This window comes from Talpa europaea, assembly GCF_964194135.1.
Source record: "Talpa europaea genome assembly, chromosome: 4".
Classification (NCBI taxonomy): Eukaryota; Metazoa; Chordata; class Mammalia; order Eulipotyphla; family Talpidae; genus Talpa; species Talpa europaea.
Genome location: NC_140070.1, coordinates 46,684,643 through 46,708,437, shown reverse-complemented (window position 1 = coordinate 46,708,437; position 23,795 = coordinate 46,684,643). Strand labels below are relative to the sequence as shown.

The window sequence follows — 23,795 nt, the reverse complement described above, 5'->3', positions numbered from 1 at the left end:
GCTTCCTCTCAGCCAACCCTGTCTTAGAAGAGAAGCCAGTGTTTTCCTATCCCTACAGCCAGAACAAAAATTACCAACAAAAGGATACACTTAAATGTCCCCCAAGTAGACACTATTGTTCATTGGGCTATTGAGGGAGTGAAAAGATAAGAGCTGGAGTAGGTGGACACCAGCAGTGGGAGTTTACAAAGAACTCTCATTTCTGGTTTCCTCCCCTTTTATGATGAGAAGTAAAGACAAAGCCCCTCTTTGCCATTCTGAAGAAGCAGCTTTGTTGGTTATTTTTTGTCAAAATATCTCTCCCAAGCCCCTTCGGGCCCCCCCCCCTTGTCCTTCTCTCACAGGTTCTTCAAAGCAAGGGAGCTGGCCTCTCTGTTATACCCCTCTTCCAAGCTCACTCTCATTCTCTTGTTCTAATTAGCAACTGCTTTTTTTATTTTTGTATGCACGTTCAAAGACAGAGAGCAAGGGGGAGAGTGAAAGGGAGAAAGCAAAGGTCTGTGTGAAAGGAGAGAGCAGATGGCTTCTTCTAGGCCCCTCTGTGCACCCGGGCCCCGTGTTGGCAAACAGCACACAATGTCTGTCTCAGAGCCCTTTGTGGCCCACAAGGAAGGGCCAGCACGCAGCTACAGGCAGGAAAGGAGGCTGTGGGGGGAAAGTCCTAAAGAGGCCCAGTCATTGGAGAAAGTCAGGGTAGGAAGGGGGTAGAGGCCACCAAACAGGGATACCGGGGAATGTCACCTCAGCCTCTACTCCTGGGGGAAGAAAGGGGTGTATGGATGGATGTCCAATCGGCTTGTGTGCTGATGCTACTAACTCTCTGGGTAGCAAATCCACTGTCCTCAGGACTCAAAGGGGATGGATCAGCTGATGACTTGGGCACTGTTAGTTCACATCTAGGTTCTGCAGATGAGCAAAGAGGAGCAGGGAGCACATCTTGATGGAGAGTGGAAATGTGAATCCCCGAAGATGAAGCACTCTCCCAAATAACTGAGTTTTCACTGGAGGAAATACTTAGGTAAGATGGCAGAGTAGGTGGGCACAAATACACACCAAGGAGGGGGGGCACAGCTGACTTGAAAGGTTGAACCAGTCCCCTGTTTGGGTATGTTAAATTCAACAATGAATAAGTTTGGTTAATGGTGCTTAACTAGTAGTTGGATTGAAAGGTATCATGGAGGATTTTTTGGTGCTTTGGTGGTGGATGTGGTATGGTGAGCTACATCTGAAGAGGGAACCTACACCCTGAAATAATTTACAGTGTTGTAAACCAACATCACAGCAATAAAGAAAAAATACAATTAAAATATGTTAGGAAAAAAGAACTTGGAGGAATTCTTATAAACTGAGAAGACTCAAGAACAGGGCTGAAGAATGTGAAAGAGGCACAAAATGCTCAGAAAAATAAAGAAATGATCACAGAGCAGCAGAACATTCTACAAAGACACCTAAAAAAAATATTGTTCTTTTTAATGAATGATCTTATTATCAACATGTATAATTACATATTAAAAAGTTGATAACAAAACTGGAGCATAATATTTACAATTGATTTCAATGATAAATATTGATTTCCTGTTATTATTTTCTTTTTGAAAGAATTCTGTTGTATTGCAATTTGCATCTAAACAGTTTCCTAGGAAAAAATAAAAACAATGAATGGAAATAGTCATCCATTCATTAAAATTCTACCAATGAAATGTGTTTCTCTTTTCTCTCTTTTTGAATCCAGTCCAGAGGGAAGACAGACAAGAGAATAGAATAAATGGAGTAAAAAAAAGAAAAGAAAAGAAAACACGGGTATAAATTTGGCTAAAGATGCAGAGGGCAAGAAAAACAGAACCGGTAAGAAAAAAAAGTCTCAACTCACATGGGCCTCCACATTCAGATCAACACAGGCGTGTGTGTGACAGACCTAGAAACCAAATAGAAAGCCTGAAATCGCCTATTCCCAGAACAGGCAAATTTTGCCAAGTTTATGAATTGGCAGAGTTCTTGCATATTCCATACAGTTTCAGTGAGAAGTTCTATCCATCTTGTGCAAAGAGCAGATTGTCATTTTCCACTTGAAATACACACATCGCACTGACCTTATGTCCTCTGTCAAACTGAGACTTTATCACCAACTTTTAGTGAAAGGGATTCATGATCCATTCTGTTGATTTTTCTGTGTGTGTGTGTGTGTGTGTGTGTGTGCACAACCTGTCACTAGATTGGACAACAGACAGACAGGGCCTTTGCCATCCCTGGTTACTTCCTCCATCTGGCTCTGTCATCATCACCTCTGCAAGTACAGGCCTTGTCAGCCAACTCACTCAGCTCCTGCCTGGTTTCTTTGGAGCTTCTTTGCTGCTGGGCTGTTTTCCTACACATTCTAATGTAAACCATTTCTTCGTCCTGAGCTTCCACAAGTTTTGCTTTTAATGCATTTTGTTTTGTTCTCATTTAGTAGATACCACAGAGTTAATTATTGGGACACAAAGAATCATCTAGAGCAGCCCTGCCTGTGAGGAGAGTGCGAGACAGCCAGTGGAGGATGGAGGTGTCGTGCTGGGAAGGTACTTATAGTTCACTTCTCCCAAGAAGCACAGTCATGCCATGAACCTCCTGGTTCATTCACCCCTAACAAAGGGAAAATGCATTTCAAACTCTGATGGCTTTTCTTTGGGTAACTTAATGAAAGCTTGTATCTTAGTCCAAAGGAGACACTGAAGGCCCAGTTCATGTCACATGTCACGAATCTGTCCTGAAGAGAATCTCGCTCTTCTCCAGCTGGGGGAGCATAGAAGAGCAGTTATCAGTGGGGCCTCAGAGTCCTGTGTTCTGTGACCTTGGCAAAACTACTTAGCTTCTCTATGCCTCAGCATCTTCAACTGAAAAATGAGGATGATAATCGCATGTACCTCATAGGACTATTAGGAGGATTTAAGAGATAACGCAGGAAAAGAATTTGGCAGAGCATCTGGTATCTAGTAAGTGCACTATAAATGATCATCTCACTGTATCAGTGCTTCAGTGCAAGCTGGAAGCTGATCTAGAAAAGTTTGCTCCATACCCAGGTTATAACCATCATCATGAGCTGACAAGAAAATGTGACACTGCTTTGAAGAGTGGATGTGCTGCCCTCCCATCCCAGGTGAGTGGGGCAAGTCAGCAACCTTAACAGCATCAATTATTTGCATATAATCTTTATTGCTTTTTTTTATATCTACATGCCAGGTTCTTAAGTTACTACTTGAAGTTTATTCACATTTTAACATGAATATATTTACTTTAAAGAAAATAGGAGAGGGGAAATAAAAGGGAAAGGAGAGGAGGGAAGCAGAGAGAAGGGGAGAGGAAGATGGCAGCAAGTAAAAAAGAGGTGGGAAGTCCAAGGCCCCAAAGAAAAATAAGTGTTGCAGAGTTGAAGACAAAAAATGAAAAAGAGATGCCCTTTGAAGCAGTCAACAGCAGTTCAGGCCTAAAACCACATTCACTGGCTGAGTAGGACCTGGGCTTCAGGCTGGCTATGGGAAGGCATGTGCTTTGGCTGGGCACACAGACACCTGGCCAGGGTTGTCTGGGAAGGGGTGGCAGGTCTCGTATGGATGAATTAGTACAGAAGAAATGAATAGGAGGCTGGAAGAGGTGAGATTTAAGGGATGGTGACTTTGGCTGGGGTGGTGGAGGGGGGTCACCAAGGGATCCTGAGGCCAGAAGCCCCAGAAGTAAGTTAGAGGGTTAAAGGAAAGGATGTGGGGTGGAGGGACTGGGCTGAAGGGTAAGAGATGAAAGATGTATGGGTGGTGTTGGGTTTGCAAAAGGGTGAGCAGAGAGCCTAGAACAGGTTCTGGGGCAGCAGTGAAAGGATGGGAAAAGCAAGGTGTGCTTCCCCCAAAGCAGAATGAGCAGGCTCCTGAGGCTAGGCTAGGGGGATGGCATGACCCTACAGCATCGGTATCTGCCCTGGGCCTGTCCCATCTCTGGACCTTTCACCTACCACAGTCTGGGAGACACTGAAATAGGTGCTCAAACGTCCCAATGCTAAAGAATGGCAAAGAACACAGAAAGGGTGGGATGAAGGGTGCGGGGAGCAGAAGAGAGGAAAGGGAAGCATAGAGCATATCATGGTTGAGCAGACTCCAAACTGTCTGCAACACACAAACTCGCTCTATTTAATGATGAGTTCATAGGAAAGTTGTGTGTTAGGTCCCAGCCGGGAAATTTATGGAATTTTGCCGTCTTCAAGCCCAGTAGCAGGAAAATGCAAACTGAAGCCACAATGGGGTGACAATTTTCACCTTTCAGATTGGCAAAGTTAAAAATGATTGATATTTAATAAAATATCAAAGGTATGGGAAATAGGAACTCTCATGCTTTGTTCAGAGAAGCGAAAATTGATAGAAAATGCCTTTTTTTTGAGAACTATTTGAAATATCTATCAAAATTAAATATTTATACCCTGATTCAGCATTTTTCTAAGAATTTGTTGCATTCTTAGCTTTTAGAAAAGTGCTTCACACATAGAATGTCCTCAATAAATATTCATTGAATAAATTAATTAATGAGTTTGCCATACAAATACAGTTACACATAAGTGCAAAGATAATTGTTGGAACTTAATTTCAAAATAACAAAAGGCAGGAAGCAATCTAAAAGTATGAAAAGGAGAGATAATTAAATAAAGGTAGATCCATCCAAAGGAATAACATACAATCATTGGAAAGAACATCCTACAACCAAACTACTGTTAACCGCCATTGCTAAGTGAGAAAAGGGAGGGGCATTATGTGAAAAACCTTGGTAAGTGCCCAGTAAGTTCTAAAAGAAGAAATGAGCACACAGACCACTCAATCTATGTGAACTCAAGAGTAGAATCCTACTTGACTGAGGAGAGAGTGCGGGAACGGAGTCGGGGAGGACATAACTGCCCATAGCAGCAAGGAAATGACCAGAGCGGATCCCAAAAGGTCATACCCCAAGACCAAGTACCTGGGAATGTGAACCCCGAGAATGGGATCGATGAGCCAGAAACCAAAGGGTCCATTTCATTGTCCAACCCTTCTCATGAGCTGAGTTTATTATGCACAGTGAACATCCTTGCTAAGATTGGGCTTGCTTCTCCCTGGCCTGTGATCTCAAGAAGAGTCCCGAGTGCCTCCTTCCCTTGCCAACCTCACTAGCCTGCTGATTTTTTTCCAGGATGGGCACACAGGAAGGGGGGATGCTCTTTCCATGGAATAGTTTCTAGGGCCCAGAGCACACTCACACATCCTCTTGCATCCCCGACACCTCTCCAGGATTTGCATGCCTTGCTTCCATTGATTGAACTTTTAAAAGTAAGTGGGAATTCAACTGCCATGCAGGTAACTGGCACTCAAGCTCTTAGCTCAGCCAGCAAGGAGTACAGGTAGGACAGGTACAGGCAGAGAACCTTCTCTCCATGACCCTGTCAAAACACTGTTGACAAAATAAGGCTTGTTGCAGGTTGTTTGCCCCTGTTTGCGATACATTTCCTCTCCATAGGCAAAAGCCTTAAGCTGCCTCACCTCTGTCTTCCTCACCCCACTCAGGAAGAACTGAGGCCCAGCAGCATTAGGGCACCATCAGCAGAGCTGATCAGTGGTCACAGGCAATGAAATAGAACTCAAATTGTCAGATCTCCCCAGAACTGAAAGACCCAGTCCACGCAGGCTCTGATTCAGTATCTCTTTCCATCTTCAGGCTTCAAACTCAAAAATGGCATTTTTCCCCTGGGGCCAGGAAGCATGTGGAGATGTTTATGCTCAAGTTCTGCAGAAAAGGATTGTCCAGTGAGAGAGAGAGAGAGAGACAGAGATGCAGACAGAAGACAAAGTGGATCAGTCTGACCACAGTCTGCCTGGGCTGGGATTCAGCCCCCAGACACCCAGGCTGGTCCTTGATGTAGATTTGAGAGTTACTACAGGCCTCCAGTCACAGCCTGCCTCTCTGTCTGTCCTTTTCTGTACACACAAGGTCCTAACTCTTATCCTTCCCAGGGACCCTGGAGTCACTCCCTGAGACCCCCTCTGGATGACGTACAGGCAGCTCAATATGTCCAAGCTCTCCTGAGAGGTGGTGCTGCCCCCAGAGAGGTTAAATAGAAGGTGATGACAGTCGACGTGGAGCCCCACGTTACACAGCATGGAAATGTATAATCAGAGGATGCAGATCCTGGGAGCACCCAAGCCCCAAGGAAAACAAGGGACAGCGTAGGCACAAAGGAGTGTCTATAAGAGGACAGCTGTGAGAAGGCTGTCATTCCTGAAAACCCGCGCTTCCAAAGACAGCTGATTTCAACAAAATCCAGTCTCAGAAGCAAAGGTGGCCTCCCCAGACCTGGGTTCTAATCCTGGCTCTGACATTAACTGGGGTTCCCTAGACTGGTGCCCAGAAATGCCTCTGGGTACCCTTTGTCTATGGACAAATGAGGTGGTCAGAATAAATGGTATCTCAGCAACTTCCACATACCCATCCCAGCTCAGGCAGCTTCAGTCTCCACAGACAGCTAGCTCATCAAGGGCAGAAGGTAGTGCAGGATGGGTTGGACTTAAAGCCTGTGATATCTCCACTACCCTCACTACCTCAGTAATAACTAGATGGTGCCTCCATCTTCATCTCTGATACACTTTATGTCGTCCTGGACTTCCAAAAGGGCAGCTCTCCCCAGCGGAGCACTGTCACATCATTCTCAGTGACTCTAGAACTGGCCTGGGAGTGTTTTGTTAACACCAGGTAATCAGGGCACTTCTACCTGTCTTCCAAAGTCAGAACAAGGAGTACAGGGTACCAGCGGATTTGGAGCCCAGAGCTCCCCTCCCTTCTGCCCCCCTTGCCATCCTCTGCCACTTCCAGGGTCACAGGGAGGGTGCTGGTACCCGGTTAGCAGGAGTCCCTGTGGCAGAGGGCAGCCTTCCAGCTCTGTTTGCTGTTGCTCATGCCGGTGTCACAGCCCATTACATCCAGCCAATTACACTAGATTCCTCTCTGGGGGGTAGGGGGCAGGGCCACTGTGGGGAGCAGAGGCCCAAGAGGTTTCTAAATGAGGTGGCTTATTGGGAAATCCTATTATGAAGCTCATCTTACAGGACTGCAGTGTTAATGACCTTGGACTCCCCCAGCCCTGAGCAAAGCTGGTTTCCTTGGAGCTTGAGAAGAGGCTGTACTGGCTGTGGCCTTCCTCCCACTCACCAGCCAATGACTGGTGGACCAGAGAGAACAGCGAGGTTTCCATAATGCCTTTGAATGTGGCTGCCAGCATGGAAGACACACGCATGCACACACATGCACACACACACACTGCCATGGCACCCCTCTTCTCTTTCAGCACCCAGCAGGTCAGTGAAGACCCAGAGCTGGGAACAGTGATCCTAAGGGAAATGAAAATAGACCCCAGAAACCTATTTTTCCAAGAAGAGCTCAATTAGGCACATTTTTCTCTACCTTCGAATCCTGCAGATTTTTCGTCTCAACTCCCCCAGGCTTATAAATTGGCTCATCTCAGCTGTTCAAGTTGACAAAGGCGCCGAAACTGTTGAAAGGTTCAAAATGTCCCTTGGGTCTCCAGGCAAGAAGGCATTTACATGTAGGTGGAAAATTACCAAGGAAAAATAGCCCCTTTTGGAGAGGGGGAGGAATGGAGAAGAAGCTGCTGAAGTAGAGGAGGCCTCTGGGAGGTGGCTGGGAAGTGTCTGGCCAGGGCGCCATGGTAGAGTCCTGACAAGGGCAGGCCCAGGAGGTTTGTGGCCTAACTCGTGGTTTCCATAGATAAGTGGGGAGCAGTAAAGACACTAAATGGGGAGATGGATGAAGCAAGAACTGCTCTGTCTCTGGGAGTGGTGAAGACCTGCTCACCTCCAGAGTGATAATGTCTTTGCATCCTGGGAACCCTCTGGAAATGTGCCATGAATCCTCAGTTTCAGGAGAGTGATCCTCAGCCTTAGGCCTGGTACAGGCCCTGAGTGGGGCATGGGAATCCAGCAGGGCAGGTTTGAGGGTACGCTTGAGGACATGCTGTTCTGAGGAGAGCCCGAGTGAGCAGCCGGTGTTGTCCAGCAAAAGGAATGCTGCTGTTTTCTGTAAACCCCCACCCCTGACAGTCCTCCCTTAACTTCCTGCCCCTCTCTCTGTTCTGAGCCTTTCTTAGTCTTTCTAGCAGCTTAGATCCCACATATGCCCCCGGGCCTCACCAGGGCCCTGTGTGGCCTCCCACAGGCCCCACCTCTACTCAAAGAGCAATAATACTCCTGCTGCCTTATAAACCTCATGTCTAGGACCCAGCCTCCAGCCTGCTTCTGCTGCCCTTTCCCAGACTCCTCCCACCCACCCTCAGGTGCTCAGTCCATCTTCTCTACAAATCCACAAGCCCCAGGGTAGCTTCGCTGGCCTCCTCTGGTTACCCAGCTGCATAGATGACCCTGGTCCACAGTTTGCACCCAAGCTTCTCAGCCTGGGCCGGGACCAGAGCCACCTAATCACAGTCTAAGAAGGGAGCATCTGAGGAGGTCATCTTATAAAACTTTTCCTGGGAGTTCTCATGACCATTCTGAGGTCAAGAAAGGCTATTTCAGATGAACATCATTCTCTCCTAGGCTTGAGGAAAATCATCCAAATATTGCTGCTCCTAGGCTTGAGGAGTCTTCTCTTCTACCTTGAACTTCCAACTCACTCAAGCTCTCTGCCTAGGCCTCACAGGTTGCATGAGCCTCACCTTTAAACATGAGTTAAATAACCCACTGAAGTGTTGTGGGAGAGTGGGTCACACCTGTGTTCTGACCTCCTGGCCACTGCTCAATGGTCTGGGAGCCTGGGAGGTAGAACAAGGCAGTGATAGAGCTCTGGGTCCTGCTGCCTGTGTCTCTGGTTTGGGGTACCGCATGCCACATCTTTTTTGGACTTTTATTTCTCTACAAACCAGAGAGGGATGGTATGCCTCAATACTCATGGGCAATGACACCTGGAACTATATTGCAAGGCATGGCCTAGAAGGAATTCTCCTACCCATTATCCTACTTGATTCTCATACACCCTGAGAAGTACACAGAGAAGACAGGGCAGTCAATGGAAAAGGACTACCTGAAAACCACTCAGAAAACCACCCTCTCTTTCCACAAATCCACAAGCCCATGGACACCTTTTGGTGGTCTCCCCAAGAACCCCTTTATTCTAAACTCTAGCTACACAGATGTCTCTAGGTTAGGTCTCTCCTGCCCAAACATGCCCTCTCGCCTTTTCACCTACCTGTGCCCCTCTTAGAGTAATAGCAACATAGTGAAGACTTGGCACCATGGGTTGGTATGTGGCCTCAGCAGCGGTGAGCCAAGGGCAACTTGGACACCCCCAGGGCAGAGCAAGGAAGGAGAACAGGAAGGGTTAGGCACAGCGTGACCATTTCCTGAGTTCTGACTGGCTGGAGAGTCAAGCTAATGAGACAGTTGCTTGTGGAAGCTCCAGGGCCTGGGCCCAGGAGGTCAAACTTGGCCCTCAGGGAGCACACAAGAGTAGAAACAGATTCAAGTCCCATGTATACATTGCTCCAGCGAGGACCTGAGAGCCATAGGCTGTCCCCTCCTTGGGCACCCACAAGGGACACTGCAGCCTTCTAGCTTCTAGCAGACGGATAAGGGGCTCTCCTGTGTCAGGTTCCCCCTAGAAACTGTCAGTACCAGTCCAGCCATCCTCCACCAAGTCCAACTTCAGCTGATGAAATATTTTAGGCTTCACAGCCCAGGAAGAGCAGCCTGGGAGACAACCTTGGCCAACTGCACAGTGACAGTTAGACTTCAGGCACCCACATAAAGAATCAACTTTGTCATCAACCTGAACAGGGAAGGTAAGGGGGTGGGTAAAGACAGCATGATTTCTCTTTAAGCCACTATACTATGAGCTCCAAATCTGAAGCTGGAGCAGATGGATCATTTTCCTAGTAATTAACAATTTCACAGAGACAAATGCACGATGGGGTCAGGGTCACTGTGGGGTCAGCAGGTTGCTGTGATTCTGCCTGATAGGGCCAACCATGAATGTAGGAAAATGGGTCAAGAGCAGATTGTGGGCCACAAAGCCTCCTGAAGAGTGTGTGAGCTGCTGCCAGTCCTTGTCTTAACACACAAGTCTCCCCAGGGTTCCTATTGCTTGCTCCTCTTCCTGCTACACCCCCCCCACCTCCCCTCACCCCAAGGTACACAAGAGGAACAGCTCTAGGCCAGGACCACTCTATGCTGGCTGGGATGCCTAATTGGTCTCCAAGTGCTTCTGCACAACGAAGCAACTGGTCATCTGATTTTAACAGAAGAACGATTAGTAATGAAAAGCAAAAGTCAGGAGAATAAGGTTCCTGCCCATCATGAAAATCTGTCCTGTCAAGAAAATAATATAAAGGATAGTCTTCCCACTACCCTATAGATTCCACACATGGAAAGGCAAAAGATTCAAATATCCAGGATAGAAAATTTATCAGATCAATACCACTGTGTGAATTCACAGAACTATCCAGGCTTCGCTCAAACAGGCTCCAGGGCATCAATTCTTAGGGCTGTGCTAGGAGTAGCTTGCCTTCCTTCTCCTCTCTGACCAGGACAGCTGATGGAGACTCATTTTCCCACATACAATTTTAGGCCATCCACCATTATCCATGATCCTGGCCTCATGAGGACAGGCTGTACTAGGCAGGCCACCCAGCACTGCTATGGAGGAGCACAGTGCCCGGCAGCATGACATGAGCACCCACATACAGTGAGGTACCTTCCCTTAGAGACAAGCTACCAGGACCCACCACAAATCCATCCACCTGCACTGTCCATCACCACCAATGGTTACAGATCACCATGCATGCCCAAGGGGCCCCCCTTCCCTGGGGCAGCCTTCTGTGAGCCCTGGAAGGGAGATCTGATTCAGTCATCAAGGCCCGTTTATCAGCAGAGCCAAAAGCAAAGAATTAACTCAAGCTCTTGAAATAGGTGAAACGCGGGCTTCCTGCCCTTCTAGGACTACAAGACCCATGAGGCCACCTGACTTGCCACCCTCCACTCTCAGAAACCATCAAAATATTGCTGCTTGTGCCTCAGAAATGATAAAGTAATGGTGTCCTGAGGTCCCCACTTCCTGTACCTGCCAATGAGTGCTTAATAAGCAGTATGTAATGTTAAGCCAGGTTCACAATACCTTTAGATTAGGAATGTCCACCCAGAGCTAAGAAAAGTTTGGGCTGGATGGGGAAAATGGATAGAAACCACTTGGATTTACATCTCTGTCACCACAGCCACCCCCTCCAAGGACAACCACAGAAGGTGACTGACAGGCAGCAAGGACACTGAACTTCTCAAAAAAGAAAGTTCCAATTAGTCCAAAGCAACAAGAGCCTGTTCCCAGAGTCCCAATTAAATCAGAACCAATCAATGCTTCCCCTGGTTCCTGCCGTTCTACTCAGGAAATAATGAGAAAAATGAGCGGACCCCAGCCAACAAGTGCAAGTGCAGCCCTTTGAAGCCTGGAGAAATCACCCGCTCTGTTGCAAGTGTGCCTGGCGGAGGCCACACCTGTGCCTTTAAGAACTCAGCCTGGAGCATTGGTCCACACTCAGATCCTGACTTGTGCCAAAGAGGGCGCCTCCTGTCCCCACCCCCAACCAATAGGACAAAGAGGAGCACAGTGGGACCTGGCCTGGCTGGTTTTAAAACTGTCGGTGGTGATTCATCACTTGATCTGGCACTTTCTCTCTTCTGTTTCCACACCATCCATCAAGGGTACCATAACCAAGAAATCCAATAAAGACACAAAGGCATGCTCTCTGTTCTCAGCAGGGCTCAGAAAGGCTGTGTAAGTTCCCCAGCCCAGGCAATTAGCTGAGTCCAAAGGATCGCAGAGCTATGAGCATTAGTAATCATGTGTCTGGTGTTTAGCATGCAGGTGTTTGGGGAGCATGTTAGGAAGAAACTGAGACAAACAAGGGATGGTCAGGCACTCTGCTGGGTGGGGATGACAACAGCGAAGACAGCTGGCATGAAACTCACAACAGAGGAGTTAGTATAGCCCTAAACCTCCAAGTTGTTGCCAAAAGATTGGGAGCAACTGAGTGGTAAGTTAGTGTCAAGGTGGTGATTTCTGAGGTCTATGTGGGACACTATCTTGAAAGACTCTGAAATTTCAAAGGGCACTAGTAAATCAGAATAAAAGAAAGCAATCTTCTTTTCCCCAACTCTGGATTCCCCCATGCTCAGCTTCCATGCACTATTGCAAGAGATAAGCTGCAGGTCTTCTAAACCTTTCTATTCATTTCCAGAGAAGTCAGAGGCTCCAGGCGGCTGGGCACATTAATAGCCATTCATTGGGCATGTGTTCCTAGGACCAAGGAGAGTCATTGTGAACACAGAGTACCCTGACACCCCAAACTGCAAAGTTGGCATCATTCTGCATCATTCAGAAACAAAGGTAATAAAACAGTCCCACCTCCATTTCAATAGCTTCATCTCCTTCCAGACCACACTAAATCAGGGTCCCATCCCTGCCCCAGGATCTGGCATTGAGCCCCTGGAGGAACACAGCCAAGCCATAGGGCTTTGAGTTAATGAGCTACATAAATTCAGTACCAAGTTGAGTGCTGTGGGAGCTGGACTGAAATGAACTAAAATATTTTCCAAATTCACTCACTTCTCAATTACCCTTGAATGAACTGTCCATGACAACCCAAATTTCATGTCTCCGAGCATGGGGCTAGACACATGGTACAGGGGTGTGTGTGTGTGTGTGTGTGTGTGTGTGTGTGTGACCCAAAACTAAATATAAGTCAGTGATTATGAAGCTATATTTCTCATCCACACCATTTGGAATCCCTCCCATCGTACTTGCACACACCTCCACCATGAATTCAGACATTCTGGTAGGATACAACTGGAAAATCATCAGGTCTAGCACTGGGGATAGAAATTCCCAGAGTTTTATAATAAGCTATTATGCTCTTCTGTTCCTGTATAATTTAGAGCTAGAAATGGCAAACCTTGCAGACTCATCCCTGACCCAAGTGGGCAGGAAACAGAAGCATGAAGAATCCCCATGGCTTACCCTTGCAGGCCACGCTGTTCTCAGGCTCATAGCCAGGCTTGCAGGTGCAGCGACCGATGGGCACCATCCACTCCCCATCCCCGTTGCAGTAGAGTTTGATAGGAGCATCCACTTCCTCTGCATTGGGTATGCACGTGCCCCGAGCAATCACCAGAGAGGTGCTTTCTGCCCCCGTCATGGTCTCTGGGAACACTGCAAAATTTTGTACAATGCTGGGACACTTTTTGAAGAAGACACGGACAGAAAGGAGAGACATGCAGGCTCCATAATCCTGGAAAGCAAGGTAAAAACCATTCCGGGTAAGGGGCCCAAAGCTCCTGACTTCTGTGTTAACCTTCATCAACCTTCCACCAAAGTCCACCTGGGAGAAGCTCTCATCTGCAGCAATGGTGTCTACTTTGAGGTAGGGGGCCTCAGACCAGAAGGCAGACTTCTTGGTGGCAATGACTGAATCAGTCTCATAGTAGTACAAGTTGAAGGTCTCCTTGCAGGAGCCTGGAACGTTGGGGAGGCTGCTGCAGTCTCTCACAGTGAAGCGCATCTCTGTGTAGATGCGATGGGCACCCCGCCGGTTGATGAAGGTGGTGAGCAGCCAGTTGTTCTGGTTGGGCTCAAAAACGTTGCACACCTGGTAGGTGCGAATGGTGTTCAGGTTTTCATCGTAGCCACTGACTTCTTCCCACTGTATCAAGCAGGCCATAGGCACACACATGCAAAAACATAAAATAGAGGGTGAGAAGACAGAAGTAGAGCAGAGAAGAAGCCTGGCACTGGAGGGGCCTTAAGAGCTCACCAGTCCAGCTGCTTGACTTCAGATATTAACACAACTAACCCTAACTTGCTTTTAAATATGTCTTATGAGAAGATTTAGGAATATTTCTCTGAAAAACATCCAGAAATATAACATACTTCATTCCAGAATGCATTCCTGCATCAGACCACAACTCACATGCTTAGGCTATGACTCATTTCATCTGTGGGACAACCAGCATCTCTAAGCCCCATATGGTGGCAGGGGCTTTCTTTCTCAACGTGACAGCCTCTACTTTCAGTGGCCACTCTGTGGATTAGGATTCTGACTACCTGGAATCCCCAACTTGGAAATCCTCATCTGACCCTAATGTCTACTGTGGCAAAGTGCCTTTATATCTCTGCAAAGCATATGAATACAAAGTTTTCCAGATTTCTCAATAAACTTTTGTTTTATTGCATCAAATGCTTTTTTAAAAGCTAGATTGTAAGAGTGGTAAGAGTAGAGACTGCTAAGAGAAATCCTTAATGAAGCAAATTAAGCTTCATTGTGTGCAAACTGCAAGCAAAAAAAATGATGAAAGAGAAAGTTGTTACTTAGGGAATGTGGAAGCTTCTTAATAAGGGAAAGGGAATTATGATCATGTTGGAAAAAAGAGTACTCATTTTTAGCAGTCCTATAAATGAGGGAAAGAGGAGGAATAGTGCGTTTAAGTGATGTCTCTCCATCTTTTGAACAATTTTGAAAACTAGATATCTCCAACTTACTGATGAAGAGATATCAAGCAATTCATGTGTGGTCATGTGATTAGAAGAGGTGAGGAGGAGAGAAGATAGAAACAAGTGCTTTGAATGAAAAAAAATCACCTATTAACTTATTTCAGTAACAGGCAATACAGGGAGGTATGTCCCTAAAAGAATTTCTTCCATAACCACACCACTGTGACCAGAAGCCAAGTAAGAATTTCTGGGTTGTTCTTTCTTCTTTGTGCTGGAAGAGGATACAGCAACCCCCACTGGGGGGTTCTCTGGTCCCAGTTCCCAAGAACCAGGGGCACAGCAGGAGGTTTCATTGTGTTTGTTAAAGAAGAAAAGAAGAACAGGAGATTTCAACTTCAAGTGAAAAGAGAAAATGATTAAGATCCTTGACTACTTAGCAGTGGTGATAACATTACCAAATAGTACCTATTTCTTTAGGACTGCGCTAACTGCTTATTCGCAGGGTGAAATCAAAATATATAAACTAGAATTCTTCGTTAGAAAAGTTAAAAGCCAGTCATATGTTCATGGGAAGTATGCCATAGTAGCTTCTTGCACAAATTAAACCCCTGAAAGAGCAAGGTACCCTTCAAATTTTGTGCCAGGGCATGGTGCAGAGGAAAAAAAAAACAAACACATGAACAGCTGGCCCTTCCCACCCAGACCTGTAAAGCAACCTCACAGCCACTCCTGTTGAGTGTGGACCATGGAGGCATCTGACCAGAGTCTATCCACAGCCCCTCCTTCTCCTCCCAGCCCCTTATAGCACCCAAAGGGTCTGTTCCCTCTCCAGCCTGGAGTCCTTGATGAAATCCTTCCAGGATCCTTGCCTGTTGCTAAAGCTCAAGTGGACTTTGCTTAAAATCTTATCGATTCTTTAGAAGTCGAGGAACCACTTATTATTCAATTTTAAAGACTGCATTATGTTCTATTTAAATGTATTTGCTAAAGTTACGTTCTGCTTGCCTAGTTTTTTGGAACCAGAAAGCACATATATTAGGGAGAAGTTGCTGACAGTTGTATTAGTTCAAATTTTCAGACCTCTCTCCCTTTCCTGGGTTGTTTTGAAATAGCATTTTCCCCATTGACCCAATATGACCTTTGAGGGAAGGACAGGTTTCTTTTGCTATTCTGCAATTCTTTAAACACAGCAGGTCCCAGGATACATTATTCTAGTTGGGCTATATAAGGTCTCAGTACACACAGGGGGCCTCTTTGTCAATGCACAGGTGAAGCCTGTGGCCCATTGAAGGTGGGTTCCTGTCAGAGTCCTTGACCCACCCATGACTGATGCGGCTTTGCTGCGTGGGAGCAGGACAGAAAGCTCAGCCTTCAGGGCTCACCTTAGCACTGAGACTGTCACCACCAGCAGGTCTTTAAATAGACAGAATGAAGATTTACACTCTCATGGAGCTGGGATATTGAGAACATTTATCTTAGAAAATGACACTGATTGGTATTATAAAATCCAACAGAGGTAATTGTTTCAAACATTAACCTCTTTGAGCCTCAGTTTTCTCGTCTGTAAAATGAGGAGTCATACTGGGTGACCTCGAGTCATAAAATTCTACCAATCTAACTGATTCCATGACAGCTCCTAAGGGAGCGATCAAAGCAAATTAGGGGGAATATCGCTGTAAATTCTAAGTGAAAAAATAGAGAGAAATTAAAGGAAAATAACTCCTATTGCTTGGGAAAAGGCCATCATGGAGTCTCACATTCATTTCTTTCCCTCTTTCTTTCTTCTCCTACCAGCAGGTGCTACAGGAGCTGGAAAAACACAGAGTGGGCTAGAAGAGATATAAATGCTTTCCAAGCAAGTGGCAATTAGTTGGGAGGCCCTGAAGAAAGGGAAGATTTCAGTAAATAGAGAGGAGGGTGGAATGGCATTCCCAGCAGGGAGGAACAAACATTATTTGTTTATAATGAGAGGAATCAGTCTCATTGTTTTATAGTTATACCTCATTCATTCATCAATGAAAAAAAATATTTACTAAATGCCAACTTTATGCCAGGCATTCCATTAGCCACCAGGAATACAGAAATATGAAGCTTGTAATCTAGTGAGAGAAACAGAAATTAGACAAATGGTTATTAAAATAACTAAATAATTACAATTGTGCTAACTGCTAAGGAGGAAAATTACAGGGTGCCAAGAGAGGGGGCTGTACCTGATATATGAGGAGTATCAGGGAAGACCTTCCAGGCAGAGAGGGGACAGATGAATGGAAGTTAGCTGGGCTGGGGGCAGGAAGGAGCAGAGAAGGGGTGGGGCATCTCAGTTCAGGAATCACAAGTGCAAAGATCCTGTGGTGGGAAAACGTGGCCTTCTGCCACTGAGGAATGAAGCCTGCATGACAGGAGAGTTATAAAAAACTGGAGGTGACAGGAACAAGATTGAGGGGAGGGGAGGTATGGTCAAGAACTGTGAATTTCATCCTGAGGGTAACTAGACATCATTTGATGATTTTTATGGAAGAAAAAACAGGTGATTAAGACTGATTTTTAAAAAGATTTCTCTTATTCAAAGTAAAGACTAGGTTGGAGGGTAGCTCAAGTGTGTCAAAAGAAAAACTGATTGTCATTGTAATAATCTAGTAAAAGAGAACCAGTGAAGACTGGAAAGATTTGTGGTAGAATATCTAGGTTCTCACTGAATCCAGTTGGGACGGGTAGTGGGAGGGGGGGAACAGAGACAGACGGGTTTGACCTGACCCAAGTACCATAGTTGTCTCCTTAGGGGGATCATGCTTTCATCCTGCTGCCCCAAGCAGTTTTTCAGCTATGTTGTGTCCCCAGGCATACTTCTCCCCAGAGCTTGAGAAAGGGGGAATTTTACAAGCTGTGGTGTATATACTACCCTGTATATGCCAATTTCCTGTTCAAGATCCAATTTCTATTACCCAAGGTCAGGCTCATTTCCCACCCCAAACTGATTTCTGAAGGTCACCCTTCAGTGGCAGCTTCTCAGCCTCTACTTCTGGGCATCTGACACATTGCCTCCTGTGTTCCTTTCTATAATTATCCTTCCCATTGAAATAACAATAAAACACTATGATTTGCTTATCAGATCAGCAAAGGATAAAATAATGGAGTCTTCGTAAGAATATAAAGAAAGGGCACTGTCCAAGCCTATTGATGTTTGTGTAATTGTTGAAATGTTTTAAAAGTCAAATCACAGTTTTTCTGAACATTTAAAATGTTAGCTAAAACTCAAAGCAGTGGGAAAAAAGAGGAATAATTTTTAAATTGTAACAACTGGGTAACCATCTGGAAAAAAAAAGACATAATTTTGCATTTATACCTCAGACCTTACTCCAGGACAAATTCTCCTGAATCAAACATTTAAAAATTAAAAGTGAAACCACATATTGGAATAATCATAGACACAAAGATCACTAAAATAGAATTGAGAGCTCAGAAATGAAATCACACATATGTGTGATTAGACAATTTATGACAAAGGAGCCAAAGCATACAATGGAGCAAGGAATGTGTCTTCAATATGTGGCACTGGCAAAACTGGACAGCCACATGCAAAATAATGAAATCAGGCCACTATCTCACACCACACACAAGAAAAACCTCAAAAATAATTGAAGATTTGGATGTAAGACCTGAAACCGTAAAATACATAGAAGAAAATGGGCAAAATACACCACGATGTTGGCTTCAGGAATGTCTTTGGGGATGTTACTACAATGGTAAGGGAAATAAAAGCAAAAACAAACAAATAGGACTACATCAAATCAAGAAAAGCTTCTGCACAGTGAAAGAAATGTGCATTAATATGAAAAGACATCCTACTCAATGGGAGAAAATATGTGCATATTGTACAGGTGACAAAGAATTAAGATCCAAAATATATAAAGAATTCATAAAACTCAAACACAAACAACAAATGAAAAAATAGGCACAAAACCTAGTTAGACATTTCTCAATAGAAGATATACAGATGGGAATAGGCACACGAAAAGATGTTCATCATGTCTTATTAGGAAGATGCAGATCAAAAAGAGATACCACTTCACTTCTGTGAGAATGGCTATAATCACAAGACAAGAAACATCTAGTGTTGAAGAGGATGTGGAGCAAAGCCTCATACACTGGTAGTGGGACTGAACATTGGTGCAATATTTATGGAAAGCAGTATGGAGAATTCTCAAAAAAATTAAATATAAAAATTCCATTTGTTTCAGTTATCCCATTTCTAAGTGTTTACCTAAAAAATACAAAAACACTAATTTGAAGAGTCATACATACCCCCATGTTCCTTACAGCATTATTTACAATAACTAAAACCTGAAACAATCTAAGTGCCCATTGAAAGACAAAAGGATAAAGAAGATGTAACATATATACAGATAATGGAATACTACTTAGCTATAAAAAGGGTGAAATTTTAACATTTGTAACAACATGGATGGACTTAAGACTGTTTTTGGAATAAGCCAGGCAGGGAAAGAAACAGTTAGACTATAAAACAAATTAGTGGTTACCAGAAGGCAAGGCAACAGAAGATGGGAAAATTGCATGGTGAATGATTGAATTGAATTTACTACACTATATACTTAATGTAGTATATATAGATGTTGATTTTTAATGATGCACAGCTGAATAATGTAATGGTATAATGCAATGTAACTTTAAAAATTTAAAATGAAACATGAGTAAAACTTACAGATACTGATTGTGAAGAAGCCATAAATGAATAGATATATAAGTTCAGTTCTTTACAATTTCTTAATTGCCATGACAGAAACATCCATACATAAAATCAAAAAAAAAGATGACAAACTATTTGTAACTTATCACAAATAAAGTGTTAATTTTCTTAACATACAATGAAAATCCATTCATTAGCAATAAAATAGAGAAGTAGGCAAAGGATAGCAAAGTATTCACTGAAAGTAGACAAAGTTCTTAACATATAAAAAGATACTGACTCTCATTCATTATGACCAAAATGATAATTAACCACACTCTGATATTTATTTTGTTCGTGGTCAAAGGCAAAAGTCTGATTACACACTATGTCAGAGACAGTGTAGGAGATAAGCATTCTCATACGCAGCTAGATAAAGGGCAATTTGATAGCATCTCTACAAAAAATTTGGTTTTATTTAACAAAATTAGAACTGCATATCTCCTTTGACCCAGCAATTCCACATCTCAGATGTACTTTTTATTGGTGAATTAGGCACGCACAAAGTTTTTAACCTATAGCCACCACTGGCTGAACTCTATGCACCCCAGGGCACCTGGAGATGCCATGATCAGCAAATCATGGGCCTATGGACAATGCAATGACCTTATCTGAATTTTCTATGTAGGACCTCTGAGAACTTTGCAAAGCATGGTGGCGATAACCATTAATTGAGAATGAAATTCTCACCAGCCAGTGGGACTAGGGGGTGAAGGGCCTCAGAGTCTAAAAAAAATTGATTGGAAAAAAGTAAGATTGAAGATATTTCTTGGACATCTTTACTTGTATAATAAGGTTCATCTTTGCTGTATGGTGATCTGAGGGTAGTCTTCCCTCTCAGAGCTCTCAAGTAGATGCTGACATGGCACCTGAGACCCTATGTCAAAGTACATCAACTTGGGAACACAGAAACAAAACCTGATGTGTCAGACAATGGGATATTATTTGGAAATAAAAAAGAATGAAAAAGAATGAAATGGTACATGCAACAACATGGATAAACATTTCAAACATGCTAAGTAAAAGAAAGTAGACTCAAAACACCACATAAGGTAAAAGTCTGCGAATGACTACACATACCGAATATTGTGTACAATGTGTAGAAAATGCAATTCTATAGACACAGAAAGCACTTCCAAAGAACCAGAGATGGGAATGAAGAGTGACTTCATAAGAATGAAGGGGCATAAGAATGTTTTCAGGGAGTGATGGAAATGTTCTAAAGTGGAATTATGGTGATGGTTATACAATTCTGTAAATGTACTAAAAATCATTGACTTACATGCTTAAAAAGGGTAAATTCTATGACATCAAAATAATGCCTCAATATACTTTTCTTTAATAAGAAACTCACTGTCATCTTTGTCTAGTCGATACCTCAACACCCCAAAACCACCGGCATGGTGCCTATCATCCACAAATACTATGACCCTGGCAGCCTGCACACCCCGGTTTACCCCATTCCCTGACTCAGACAGGGATGCCTTTCCCGCCTCATTATCCTTATATCTGACTGACATTCACTCAATCAAGTTTTTTGGATCCTCTACATCTGGATCAGGGGAAAAAAACTAATTATAATAAAGTAAAAATTAAAATTGACAGGCAACTATAAATCAGAGACATACAATGGGGGTGGGGAAGAGAAAAGGATCAAAACAGGGGTGGGAAGAGCACAAGGGACCATGGTATAGTTCACGGGTGAATGGGTGGTAGGAATTTTATGGGGACTATAACCAAGATGAAAATGCATACATTGTACAAAAGTGAAAATGATGTAAAAAATATATTAAAAATTTAAAAGAAAGAAAGAAAGAAAGAAAAAAGAAGAAAATGAAGGTTTTTTTTTTTTTGCGTGTGTGTGTGCATGAACAAGTGATGCCTAAGTTGGAGCAAAGGTGGCATCTAGCAAGGGGACAGGTGGCGAAGGAAGCATCGCTATCACTGATGCTGAGGGCCTCGGTAGAATCAGGACAATGGTCCAACACAGAATCAGAATCTTGGGCCCCATTCAAGGACCACTTGATTTTTCAGCCTGGAATCAGGCAGGTATCAGGCCCAAAGTGCCCTCCATGCCAATGCACTATTTTGTCACCACAATTTGTCATTTCTTCCAGAACAATGTTTCTCCTCTCTGGCCTCTACTGCATTCCCATGGCCATGTGCCATGGCTGGCATTACCTCATGCCTGGACTAATGCCCTGGCTCACTCTTTGGTCAGAAAGTAGTGACAAGAGACCAGGGAAAGATAGCAATAGCTTAAACCAGAGCCACATCCCTCACATCTGGACACAGAGACTGTGCCCATTTCTGCCCCTTGATGTTGCTCAGACTGGCACTAATGCCTCTTTGCTATCCCACCCCCTTCCCATCTGAACTCCTCCAAGACACAGAACCAGGGAGTTACAGTTTTCCCTGAAAGCCAGAAAGGGTCATGTTGACTAAGATCTTTTGTTGCCAAAAGGGCACACTGAGGCCCAGAGACCTTCAATAGCTGGCCTGAAGTCAGGCAGTTGATGGGCAGCAGAGCCAACTTCTCTTTGTAGCTCCTTCCTTTCAGGAGACTGAGATCTTATACCCTCCAAGACTCCTTCCCAGCTTATATTCAACTAGCATGTTTCCAAATGCTTAAAGCATGACTGAGCTTATTCCACACAATTTAGCATTTGATAATACCCTGTTTCGAACTATTCATTAATTGTTTCATGTGCGTGTACGACTTCGGTTTTGTTAGATGGTTGTGAGCTCCTTGAGGACAGGGAATTACGTTGTGACTAATTCATTGGCTCATTTCAACAAGCTAAATAATTCCATGCATTTAGCCTTGTAAATTATGCTATAGCATTTTTATTCAGTAATATCTGAGACCAGTGAAATCCACAGGTTTCTCAGAGCTCCACCTGTACTCTCTTCTCTCACTTTTTATCCTGGGTGAGCTCATCTATACATGAGACTGCAATCACCATGAGGCACATCACTGACCTTTCCCCAACACCCCAGACTTGTTCATCCACACACTTGGTGAACACCTCCCAACAATCACCTGGCACTCACTGTCTCATCCTTGGCAATCCTGCTATATCCCCACCTCTCTTCATGGACAGCCGAGGTCTAGGAAGCACTCTGGACTGCCCTCCCCATGTCCCTCCTTATTGCTGCCCCAGAATTAGTCCCAAATCCTGCTTCTCCTATCTCCTTTGCAGCTCTTCTATTTAGCCCTCCCCTTACCTTACTGACTTTTCTTTCCCCTCTGAGTCACTCTGCCATTTTTTCCTAGCTTCCCTGGTCCCTATAAGCTTCCTAAAGTACAACTCTGTCTCCCCATGGACTAGCTTTAGTGGCCTGGACTATGTGGGGGACCTCTCCATATTTCCAGTGCTTGGTCCTCAATAAATACTAGAAATCTGAGGGAATGAGCAAGACCCTGGTCTGTTCCTTAACTTCTCGGCCTCCTCTGTCCCTGGTTGTTCGCTAGGGACTTACTGCAGGTGCCACCAGGCTCACTTCTCCCTGAGAGAGAAAGAAATAAAACAGCCTTGCACAAGGAGCAGAATATTACGAGCCTCTGGAAGGGCACTATTATTGATGCAGATGGACCACCTGTCCTTGAGATAAGCATAATAAAGAAAACAATGACACCCATTAGAAAGTACTTGTTCAGACTTTCAGATCACGACTTTGATGTAGGAGAATGACACCTCTGGGTGTCTCCAAGATCATGGTTTGTTAGAGTGCTTGTTGGAAGTCAGAGCTTGTAGGTCTATTATGCAGACATGTCTGCAGTACCAGCTGACATTGGGACACGGCATATTGATTATGTGCAGTCTCACTGTGTGTGTGTTAAAACATACTGTTTTCCTTCAAAACCAATTCAATGAATTCTATCCACTGCTCCATCTACACTGATTTCTAAAAAAATCTTTAGAGACTCTAATACCTTCTTTGATATCTCCAAGGTGGGTTGGGATTTTGGATACAGGCACAGGTCAATTGGAACCAAGTCTGATGAGTCGGATGGAGAAGCAAGCTAAGATACAATTCTTTCTTTTTTTTAAACGATTTATTTATTGATGCATACAAGAACTGGGGTACAGGCCTGAGGTGTGGGGGTGAGAGGATTCACCAGAGACAGAGTGGGGAACACAGCAGGCAGACTGACTGAAATACACTGCTGAGGGGAGCAGCGGGAGAGACAAGAGAGGTCTGCTGCACCATGTGGGTAGCTCCCTGGCCAGCCAGGGATCTAAACTGTGCTGCAGAGGTTGCGGATAGCTTCACAGTGCTGTGCTTAACCCCTTGTGCCACAAGGGAGGCCCTAACATACAATTATTTTTTCCTCAAAAATGAAGAGCCACTGTATGGTGAAGTTGAAAGAAATGAGCTGATTCCTCTATAAACCTCTGAAGATAGTTCCAAGCATGGAGTTCTGGAAAGATTTGTGATAGTTGGCTCCTCCCTGCACTGCTGCAAAGTCTACTTCTCCTATCTCCTTCACAGCTCTCTGTCTAGCCCTCCCCCT

General features: G+C 44.4%; 1 protein-coding gene across 2 annotated transcripts in view; it reads right to left on the bottom strand.

The window, feature by feature from the left end:
- EPHB1 (EPH receptor B1) overlaps positions 1–23,795 on the bottom strand; it is a gene marked incomplete at both ends in the record, with an annotated part of 419,149 nt that overhangs the window by 260,664 nt on the left and 134,690 nt on the right. For both annotated transcript variants that reach the window (XM_084232252.1, XM_084232253.1), the window contains one exon: positions 13,063–13,744. In XM_084232252.1, the coding sequence (XP_084088378.1) occupies positions 13,063–13,744 (682 nt within the window). The remainder of the gene's footprint in view (positions 1–13,062; positions 13,745–23,795) is intronic.